We start from the raw sequence: 11,829 nt of genomic DNA on the forward strand, positions 1-11,829 counted from the left end.
TTTGGCAAATGGAATTTTAGAATAGGTTTTGGAAAATTGCATTTTCATAATAAAAGATGATGGTTTATTAAATTTCTCCTTAATGTTATAACAGTTTAAATAAATCTGGGTTGTTTTAAATTATTTGAAGATGTATTTCGGTTTCAATCAAAGTTTTGGGGATGCATCTGCGAAATAAGGTATCTAAATGCAAATCGAAAGAATCGTGGTTTATGGAAAACTTTTATTAGTGCTATGTAATTTGTTGACAATATAGTAGCTTGGGCGTCATGGAATGTGACTTACATGTGATGGTCGTAGATTCAGCATCTATCGAGTGAATAGTTATTTTTAAATATTATAATATTCGTTACATTAACTTTAAGTTACCCATAGGACTTTATTTATCAAACGATTACGTCCTATAGGTATCTTAAGACTAACAAAATATTTAATTTAAAATCTTTGTTCAAAATATATTAGCAAACTTCATTTATGTAGAAATGTTGAGATTAATTTGATTCATAAGCACAGAAATCTCAAATAATGTTTAACTTATGCTAATATTCTTTTTCAATTTCCGCAATCATAATGCCAACTCTTTGCTAAGTACCCGCGCCACCTTCCGGTGCGCGAGGGGTGAATAATAAAATTGTAACTAAGTAGGGGACTGTTCGACAACAGCGCAATATTCGAATAATTGGATCGACACTGCCAACTAAATTAGTTAGCTAAGTATGCATAACATTAGTAAATTCTTGTTTGTTTTGCCTGATAAAGCCTGATTCTGAAAGAGTCAGGTTACTAAGCCTGTGTATGTATATTGTAAGACAAGTATAAAAAATACCTTTCTAAAGAAGCTTTCGAATCTGACTTAAAAAACCTTGAAGTTTCAGGATAAGAAGATTATGTTATGTTCGCATTTTACTCCAGCCGCGAGATTTAAATCAAAGTCATAGGGAACCTAGTGTTAAGACAGTTTCTTCCCATTAACACACGACTTGCGTGTTGAGTGGCCGAACTCAACACCAAAAATAAATAAATAAATAAATCTTAGTTTTCAATAAATATTAAAATCCATGAATATAAATTAAAATGTAGAAGGCTATTTCTGTGCACTCATAAGTTAAACAGCCTAAACTCGGTCGGTGTAAGTTGTAAAGTTCCTATTACTATAGAAAGTTTTGGCAGAAATGGATTGCAGCTTTCAAAATGCACCACCGGCTACGATCGGTCACGGTCTCGGTGCTCATAGATTTCATTAGTAGCTCATGGATTTTACTAATTTATGTATTTTTGATTAATTAAAAATTTGTCAATGAGATCTGATAGCTATTAGTCAGTCCTATGTTAACTTCTCAGCCCAGTTTTAGGATTTAATACGTTCTGTTTCTGTGAAATTCCTCGCTTCTTCGTTCTGTTAATGAGACAAAGCACAGCGTTCAGTTCCGCCACTCTCAAAAAGAAATATATCTAACGTTAATCTATTTTAAAGTTTTTTTTATCTCTGGTTGTCTGTTACCAGTTGCATCACAATTACATTGATAGGTAGAGTTGTACAGGTGATGGTACAGATTGTGTATTTAAGTAATCAATTCAGTATTTTAAGCGGGCGAAGCCGCAAGCACGACGCTGGCACACCATTTGGATATGTGGCATTTCCCCACTGTCCAGTTTCGTAAGAACTGCCTTCCAAGCACCACGTAACTGTGGAATGGCCTACCTGCGGCAGTTTTTCCAGGTCCAAACTACCAGGGTACCTCCAAAAAGCGCGTCTCTCTCCACCTTACATCGCTGCTGTAGCTCTTCTGGTATTACACGGGGTCGTGGGCGGCGGTGATCACTTACCATCAGGTGACAGGTACACTCGTTTGCTTTATCTTTTTCCATAAAAAAATGTGAAAAAAATCCTTTTGTTCATATTTATAAATATAAATAACCTTTGAGTAAATAAAGAAAGTAATTAAAAATATAATTATCTCGATAATTTTGTTGCTTCTAATACCGATCGAATCGATCTTAATTATTATAACTAATTGCAATATTGAGGATTAAAATGTTAGTATAAGATATTTATTGTATCTGTAGTTTTATTTATGTTATCATCTCGCCGTCACTGTAATTGCATTTAAAACAATACCCTCTGTTAATAGATATCAGCATACAAATCGGATGTGGCTTTGTTCTACATAATTCTCAATTATTTCCAATTCTGTAATAATTGTAACTCCATTCTATATTACTATTTTGTTGCATACAAATGAAAATTATGAATTAAGTACATTTATATTAAAATATAATATTAATTTATATAAGTATATATATATATGTACTAGCGGCCCGCCCGCGGCTTCGCCTGCGTGTACTACGTTATTATTAATTTCTGCCTCCATGAGTACCTACGTCCTATAAGTGTCGTCCATGCAAAATTTGAGACACCTAGCATTTGTAGTAACGAAGTTTCATACAAATTTTCTACGCCAAAAACAACCCCTTAGAAGTCGAATATTGCAAATTCCCGTCTTAGCGAGCACCTACGTCCTATAAATAACTCCTATGCAAAATTTGAGATTCCTAGCACATGTAATTTCTGAGATTGCAAGGTAGGCAGAGGGAACCTAGTGTTAAGACACTCCGTTTCCCATTTTCTGCCGAATTTTGAAGGCATTGCGTGTTGAGTGGCAGAACTCAACGCCGTGCGAAGGAATGGAAATATAAATGTAAATAAATATTTCACTTCCTCGAGCGGGAATCGAACTCACAACCGTCGCGTTACAGTCACACATATTTAATTACAATATAAATGGTTGTATTATAGATCAAATAGCATTTTTTAAATGTTGAGTTTTGAATAAATTTGGTAATTAAAAGGCTTTTTTTGCTTTACGCTGTATTCAGAGGGTGCTTAGTGTTAAGGCTCCAACTTTGACAACTTTTGGAGGCATGGCTTGTTGAGTTGAGGAACTTACCGCGCTATCGCCTCTAATATTAAAAAGCTTGATATTCAAGTACAAAATCTAAAAATTAAGGAAATTCGAATATATATTATTCGAATCTCCTTAGAAAAATGTAAAATAATGAACGGAACAAGTAAAAGTTTCACTAATATACAACACTCAACCAGCTTGCGCTACGATAAGGCTATGTTTGGTTAAATTAAAATTTTTACTCTTTATATTTTTAAATTCTATTTTTATATTATTTAAGTAATTGCTTGTTAGTTTAATGTTTGTTATAATAGGAAAGAAGAAAATTTACCTATTATTATAATGTCTTTGACTAGTTTCTACCAGTGGTTTCGTCCAGGTGGTTTAAGGTAACTAAGTTGATAATAAATAAAAAAATATATTATACATAACATTTCTAAGTGTCCGAAATAACCCAAACCACTGTGGTTAGTACTCAGAATGGGCTACGTCGAAAATATTAACGTGATGTAATATAGCTTACAATACAGCCTTTCTTTTCGCTTACTTTTCGCTTACTCGCTTTCGCGCTTCAGCAGGATAGACAGTCGCAAACAAATGAGGGACAATCGATGTAATATTAATTCATCTCAGATTTTTGGAGTTAATAGTTTAGCCTTGTCGAGTCATCGATCAAATCAATCAAACCATACCTAGTATTCCTAAACCTCCGTTCTTCGAGACCTCCAAAACTCGAAAAACTCGAGACACTTTGAGCTAGGTAGTGGAACTACATTCAGCAACTTATCACATTGGACCATAAGAAATTCTGTCACAAAGGTGGATCCCCTGGTGACCCCCCCAGGTAGATTTCAACTTGAACCATGTGCATAACTATTCTATAATTACGCCACGTAAAGGAATATCGCGTAAAAATATTTTCTATATTAATCGATTAAGTACCTAAAGTAAATTATTTTTGAGTAACAAATTATAATTATGAAACGTCGTCCCTCTTATTTTTGTCCATAGGTGCATACCCCCTTTGAATAAACATGGGGTTGGAAAGCTCTGGGTAGCTTATTGTAAAAATATATCATACAGGATTTGAGCTACAAATAATGGTGCGGGGATTTGTGATATAAAACCAATTTGTTTATTCAGCAAGTTTTTTATGAATATGTATTACTAAAGATGATATTACCGAATATTTCATAGTGATATTTAATAAGGGTTTTTAATTACCTTCCATTATAATTATTTCCATATGTATTTTTGATTATAGTGGAAATAAAAAATCTGTCAAGTATGAGTCGGACTCGCCTAAAGTATAATTCATAAAAGTGGTCAAACTCAAGTTTGCGGGCATATATATATGCTAATATAATTCTGGTTAAAGACATTTATTTCTCATAAGAATAAATTCACTTACTTATAATTATTATAATTAACTTACAACGAATGCAAAAAAATGAATAATAATGAATTTATATAATTGGTATAAATATTTATTAATATCAAATATTTGAAAACTAATAGATAGTACCTTACTAATTTTTATTATAAATCAATTTCATATAAAAAATAGAAAAAATAACATGTCATTCAAAAGTCAAACACTAACTTATTTGTGATAAAAAAATACAAAATAATAGGAAAACGAATAGATAATTAATTGATTGAGAGTAATAGATATTAACCGGATTTATCTATCTTATTGCCTTGTGATGCCTTTAAAAAAGTTAATGAAGGGAGTTCCCCCAGACCCTTTACCAGCGGATGGGTTGTGGTCCTTAGACAGTGATGCCGTAACACCTTGCCAAATAGAATGTGTGAATAGGCTTGGGAAAACTATACAAATTGAACAAGAAAATTATTTATTACGCCATCCCGAGGTGCTTGACTAATATTCTACATAATCTAAAATAATCAACACAATAAAAATTTGTCTTTTTAGTTTGTTTGTTGTTGGAAATCGTATATTTAGTTTGCTACTTCTCTATCACGATTGTCATAATATGCAAATATACATTTCAAGCCCGAGTTAACTGCTATTTCAAATATACATTTGCCCTGTACACTGAAAATTATTCTAGAATCTAAATATACAAAAATCTTATAGTGAAAAATCCGATTTGAGGAACAGAGTGTCTTAACGCTAGGTTCCCTCTGCCTACACTTCTGTGTGCGGCATTCTTGAAGCAGATTTTTATTTATTTTTTTATTTTGATAAAAATAAAAATTAAAGTCAATATATAATTAAAAATTAATTTATGGAGTATAACATCATTTGCTTGACCTAAATCAGTATAAACTTATTTTTTAAGTGTGGCCTACACTTCTTGTACTGAAAGCAGTATCACATATTTATTTATTTTCGTGCTCGATTTATTAAAAGTGAAAAAATAAAGTTAGCACTAAGGAAAAGGAAAAAGGAAAAGAGTAAAAATTGTGAAGATAAGATGTCTGGCGTCGAAGAAAAATCTTTTTTATGTTGGATTTTATTTATTGATATGTAATCATAAACTTAATTTTTAAAGGTTTTTATTCTGGCTTTAATTTTATAATCGCTTACACAAATGCAAATCTCAGCTTAATCCTCGCAAACAATACGTTTTTAATTTATATTTATTTAAATTTTCATCGTCAAAAAAAAGTCATCGTTATTATTATATTAATAAATCTCCAAATTTTATCAGGTGAAAGCTATGGTTGAATTACTAATTAGTAAAATGATACAAAAAAATAAGAGGAAAGATGTTCTAAAAGATGTAGCAGAGCATTTCACCAGACCGATGGAAGATATTGAACGGGAAATAAATGAACGGCTTACTCAACTGGATTCAAATAAACAGGTATTAGAAAAAAATATCAAATCTGGAATGATAATTAAATATCTTTGTCTCTTTTGTTATTCTCTTCTTTAAAATATATATTTTTTAGAGAAATACATGATTTTTTCACGTATTTATTATATATCGAAGCAAAGGCACCGTATGGGCACCATCGTGGCACAGTGGGAAGGTTCGTGGGTTTGATCCTTGCTCGGAGGTATGAATAATTGTCATTTCTCCGCTCTGGCACGCCAAAGCATTACGTTGAGTTAGGTTAAATAGAATTCTGCTAAGCTCCGAAAGCGGAGACTTGATGAACTAGGTTCTCCTTAGCTACTTGCTTTGCGGGAAGGCGAAGGTATAGGCATATATATACGGATAGTCTCAAGGAACCTTAATTCCTCTGCCTTCCCTACTGTGTGCGGGATACAATGTGAAGCTGATTTTATTTATTTTAAGAAATTGGAAAATGCAGCCTGTTAGGTCTGCATTAGTAATTTTTTTATTAGCTTCACGCTGTATCCCGCACACAGCAGGGTGGGCAGAGGGAACCTTGTGTTAAGACACTCCGTTCCCCACTTTCTGCTGAATTCTGGAGGCATTGCCTGTTGGGTGGCAGAATTCAACGCCTCGCTTTGAACGCACCAGAGCGAAGAAATGGAAATATAAACGTAAATAAATATTTCACTTCCTCGAGTGGGGATCGAACCCACAACCGTCGCGTTACAGTCACACCCTTGTGCCGCTGCGCCACGACGGCCTCATTTTTGATATTTTTTTTATAAGTGAATTCAAAAACTACTGGTATTTGAGTAGAATAATCTCTAAAAACTTTGTCACTAGATAATATTAAAAAATGTACTTTGGTTAAGATACATCCTGTATAAAAAGTGCCTTTTGCATACAAATATCGTAAAACATATAACGTAATGATATTAGACTTTTTTACATTTAGCTTTAATGCAATCAACGAATGTAACATAAACCCTAAATGGGGAAGTATCAACAATAATGACGAGCGCGGCGACACCCCTTTGTAGGGGGTTGGGGAAAATTTAAGACTGAACGTTTATTTAATGGAACCAGATACCGGCCGGTGCTTCGGGCGGTACTAATTGCATAGCACATCATCGATGCATATTTTTTGTCTGTCTGTGAAGAGTAATTAAAACTGATATGTCAGCAATGTTGTTCCCTTTGTGAAGCATTCGTATATCAATATTTGATAAAGTCTTGGTGTTCTGTTTGTTTGTTTTTTTTTTTTACTGTAAAATCTGTGTCTTTTTACTGTAAAACATGATTTTTGTTTTGTTTTTACGCATCGAACACAGTTTTTGAGGCCAGTCGGGGCGCGGGGTACAGGCGAGTGACTGTAAACTCGACAAGTTGGGTTCGATTCTCGCTCGAGGTAATGAAATATTTAATATTTTCATTTTTTCGCTCAGGTGTTGAGGCAAAACGCGGCGTTGAGGTCCGTCACTCAACACGCAACGTCTCGGAAATTCGGCGAAAAGTGGTAAGCGGAATTTCTAGCACTGTGTTCCCTCTGCCTTTCCTGCTATATGCAGGATACATATTGGATACCGGTATAAACAGAAATTTACTATAATCTCATATTTCAATCAATTATTTGGACAAGTGTTTGCTAGGTGTCTGAAATTAACATGAAATTTTGTTTTGCCAATCGAGGAATCTATCTATACTTCTATCTATACTAATATAATAAAGCGGAAGAGTTTGTTTGTTTGTTTGTTTGTTTGTTTGTTTGTTTGTTTGTTTGTTTGTTTGTTTGTTTGAACACTAAGATCTCTGGATATACTGGTCCGATTTTCATTGTTTTTGTTTTGTATGAAAGCTGCATTCTTCAGAAGTGCTATAGGCTATATAACATTACATTACACATATATACTAATATATTTTAAAGTACTTTCTAATTTGACATGCAATTTATTCTGCCATGTTAATAACAACCGTCGCGTCGCTACGCAACCGTTACCGCGACATTTTGATATTCATCCTTATGAAAATAAATATAATAGTCACTATTAACATTTTATCTAGATTGAAATTATAGTTTACTGTATAGCATTCTAATAAATAGTTAAGGAGATGTCACTGATTCCAAATGACCTAGCTTACGGGCGCCATAGTATGACCGACGCGAACGGGCAGATGACATTGACGGACATTTATAAATTTTCATACATTTTCGAACTATTGTAAATGTTTATGTAATTATTTGCTGTTTATAATTAATTTAAGCTACACTTTGGTTCTCTTCTTATTTTATTTGATATTGCCCGCTAAAATTATCCTGCTTAATAGAGAGAAATGTTTAGTTATTTCGTAGAGTCGATATCTATGTACGCACGCACGGCAAACTTTAGGTACTTTTTCTAATATTAAGAATATCTATCCTTTAGTTACTTTTAATCCTTTTGTTGGTTCATTTCAATAACTCAGATATTTTTTTGTAATAATGTGTATTATTACATATTATATTATTTATGTAATTATTTAAGTACTAGCGGACCCGGACGCGGCTACGCCTGCTTGAAATATAAGAATATAATTTCTATAGAAATATAATTTCAATTTATATGAAATGCTAAAAGTGACTATTATATTTATTTTCATAAGGATGAATATCAAAATGACGCGGTAACGAACGCGGTCGCGTAGCGACGACGGTTGTTATTAACATGGCAGAATAAATTGCATGTCAAATTAGAAAGTATTTTAATTTATTAGTATATATGTGTAATGTAATATTATATAGCCTATATCACTTCTGAAGAATGCAGCTTTCATACAAAACAAAAACAAAGTAAATCGATCCAGTAGATCCAGAGATCTTAGCGTTCAAACAAACAAACAAACAAACAAACAAACAAACTCTTCCGCTTTATTATATTAGTATAGATTATTCTTTTTGATTATTTGAGCTTATATTTTCTTACTAATTCTATTGAGAATTGAAAATAATGTCGTGAATATATTTAATAAATATTCTTATAGTTGAAGCAGGCGTAGCCGCGTCCGGGTCCGCTAGTCTTATTATAAAAATATATAATCCTCCCTATTTTCCTTTACCACGATAGAATGTTCTATTTTAGGGGCTTTTCCAAAATATGCCTCCTTTATACGAAGATGCCGATTTGAAGGATGATATAAGAGATCTAATAACGACTCATTATAAAACCGAGCCACCGAAGTATCCTTCGCCATCCGCTTCCACGTTAAATACGCAATCGTCGTCATTTATTTCCATAAAGACGTCTGACACAACATTGCCTACACCAGGTTTGCCTTTGATAATAATAAATTTAATATGTTTAAATTAAAATAAATAAGAAATAAGGATTGTTTTTTTAAATTGTGTAGGTACTTTATAGTAGAAAATGATTTTTTAAAATAAAATAAATTTTGTGACTGACTTTTTTTGCTGAATTTTTTGAATGACATTTTAATTTAATTTATCTATATATATAAAATCGAAAGGTTACTCACTCATCACGAAATCTCAGAAACTACATGTGCTAGGAATCTCAAATTTTGCAGGGTCGTCTTATAGAACATAGGTACTCATGGAGACAGAAATTCATAATAACTTAGTTTACGCAGGCGAAGCCGCGGGCGGGCCGCTAGTTCATTTATAAATCTACTATCACTATTTGTTTCGCTCTATTAATTTCATATATTATCAGTAAATAGTACTTTAAGCTAGACATGACAATTAAATCTTACAAATTAACTTCAATTTTATAAATTGTTTAATGTAAATGATTACAGAACCCATACCAACTCCTGAACTAACTCTTTCCGAGGCATTCTTCATGATGGTGTCCAACACCGTCGATAAGGCAATCTTCCTACATGTCGATGACACCGACCTGAACTATGACACGGCATACATGGAGTTAGTGAAAGCAGTCGAAAAATCCATGGACATACCTGTTATTGAGATTAGAAAAGATATTGCTGATTTATTCAGTAACGCCTATGAAATGTTTGAATTTAAAATTAAAGAAAAGGAACGAATACGTAATATTTTTCTTTATTTATTTGAAACATAGTGTTGATTTGTTATCAATGTATTGGATTGGATATAAACGAGCAGAGTAGGCAGAGGTAACTTGGGAATCTAGTGTTAAGACACTCTGTTACCCATTAAGACACTTCTGTTCACCACGTACCACCGAATTCTCGATGCACTGCGTGTTGAGTGCACTCATACACAGTAAGGTCATTTAAACAATTTACTTGATATATTTTATAATTTTGTAAAATAATATTTTTAATCTGTCTTTCTTTCTTACTAAAAGTAGATTATAAATTATCATGTTGGCATTACCTATGATTTTCCAACCTTTCTTAGAAAGTCTGATAGTGTTTTGTTTGTGTTTCCTAACTCTACTAAGTTAAACTGAACTCTAGAGCCACTCACTCAGTGCATAAAATGCAAAATTCATTAAATTTCTAGGTAGATTAAAGAACAGAGCAAAGTTTTACTTCATGACGTACTTGCATGTCAAAACATTTAAAGATGTTGAAGCTGTCAGGAGCATGCTATAAAATTATGAAACTTATTAATTAATATAACTGATATCCTTTATGCCAGAGAGTGTAAACTTCTTATAAGAATTAGCAACCTTTAGTTTATTATACACTTGCTCTTTCAGTTGCAGAAATTGCGTGGGAAAAGAGAATGAGAAAAAAACTGAAGAAAAGCTTGAGACGTTTATATAATTTTAAAGGTAGTTTTACTTATATACATAAGCTAAAGTCTTATATACTCATTAATTATGAGTATTTATTGGCTTCACATATACGTATGTTATAATTTCTAGGTCACGAAACACCATCAACGCCACGGAGTGAGATTTCATCTCATGAGAGTTATAAAATACCGCCGCCTCGCCCTTGCATATGTCACCCCCAGTTTAACTTTAATAGATATCCAAAGGTACCTAATTTTATCTTCTATTTTCTTCTTTAATTTTTTTTTTACTTATTTTGATTAGGCGGCGAATTTCTTAAAATTACAGCTTTTAATTTATATTGTAAAATGGTTGAGGCCTGTAGTGGCGCAGGGGCACAAACCTCTGACTATAGACGCGACAGGTTGTGCCTTCCCTGCTGCTGCTGCTCCAACCTGTATAGGTACAGATGATGGATGAAGCTGATTATTTCTTTTATTGGCAGGATCGGTTTGGCATATACTTACCGAGCGAAAATACTTTTGACACTGGCAATATAACGGTGACCCCAGCTGTTTCAACATCTAGTGAAGATGGCAGTACTGATAAAGCTTTATGAGCTAGGTTAAATTACATTTATAAAATGAAATTCTATATACTTTCGGAATTAAAGTATTTATTTGTGATTTTCCTCATTTTTTCATCTCTGTCAAAAACTTATTCTGCTCATTTTATTGTTTTATTTAACATTTCTATACGTTACAATTATCATTTTAATATGTAATACATTTATGTGTATATTGTATAATTATGTCACAAAATGTTACACTGATTTCTTCTATTATTATATTATAAGTTGTACATTTTTTTCTTTTTTGTAAAGGATAAACTCTACTCGTTTCTAAAAAACGACATGGACTTTTTATGTTAATAATAAAAATATTCCATAATATACATATCTATATGAAACTGATAGAATAATAGATTTTGTACTAGCTGTATTATTTTTTTCTTATATTTTGCTTTGTAAGAAAGTAATACAGTATGTGTTCTCCTGATCAAAGAAATATATGGAGGAATCAAGCAACAAAGGGAAGCCAATAATCACATGGGTCGGCTAGTAGCGTACCTGTACGAGTACACCTATAGAAATGCGAAGTTCGCTTTACGGCTCTCAGCTTTGCAACAAAAGCCTATGAACGTTCGGACATCCCTTGCACTCTCGCATAGTATACTAGATACAGTTTTAGGGCAGAGTGGCCCATTTAACATTCTATCAAAAATCGATTTGCGTGCTTTCTAAAATTGGATAACTCATTTTTTTAATATCAATTTTTATTATAATTATAATTATAAACGGAGATGGTGGGACGAGCTGGACCATTATAGGCCTGACTGGTGCTCAATAGC

General features: G+C 32.8%; 1 protein-coding gene across 1 annotated transcript; it reads left to right on the forward strand.

The window, feature by feature from the left end:
* The first annotated feature begins 4,612 nt into the window (after positions 1-4,612).
* LOC146526965 (uncharacterized) lies at positions 4,613-11,038 on the forward strand. Its single transcript, XM_085206152.1, has 7 exons — positions 4,613-4,780; positions 5,585-5,740; positions 8,836-9,022; positions 9,512-9,763; positions 10,402-10,476; positions 10,570-10,685; positions 10,925-11,038. Exons 1-7 carry the CDS (start codon positions 4,613-4,615, stop codon positions 11,036-11,038), a joined length of 1,068 nt encoding a protein of 355 aa, XP_085062278.1.
* The last annotated feature ends 791 nt before the right edge of the window (positions 11,039-11,829 follow it).

The sequence above is a fragment of the Heliconius melpomene genome, chromosome 21, assembly GCF_056956725.1.
Source record: "Heliconius melpomene rosina isolate 202511_hmr_F chromosome 21, ASM5695672v1, whole genome shotgun sequence".
NCBI lineage: Eukaryota > Metazoa > Arthropoda > Insecta > Lepidoptera > Nymphalidae > Heliconius > Heliconius melpomene.

Excerpts from the sequence above, each read along its gene's own strand:
- LOC146526965 (XM_085206152.1), top strand. The coding sequence starts at position 4,613 with ATGCCTTTAAAAAAGTTAATGAAGGGAGTTCCCCCAGACCCTTTACCA. Across the intron at positions 4,781-5,584 it reads ATTTATTACGCCATCCCGAG|GTGAAAGCTATGGTTGAATT; the intron begins GTGCTTGACTAA and ends AAATTTTATCAG. Across the intron at positions 5,741-8,835 it reads AACTGGATTCAAATAAACAG|GGGCTTTTCCAAAATATGCC; the intron begins GTATTAGAAAAA and ends GTTCTATTTTAG.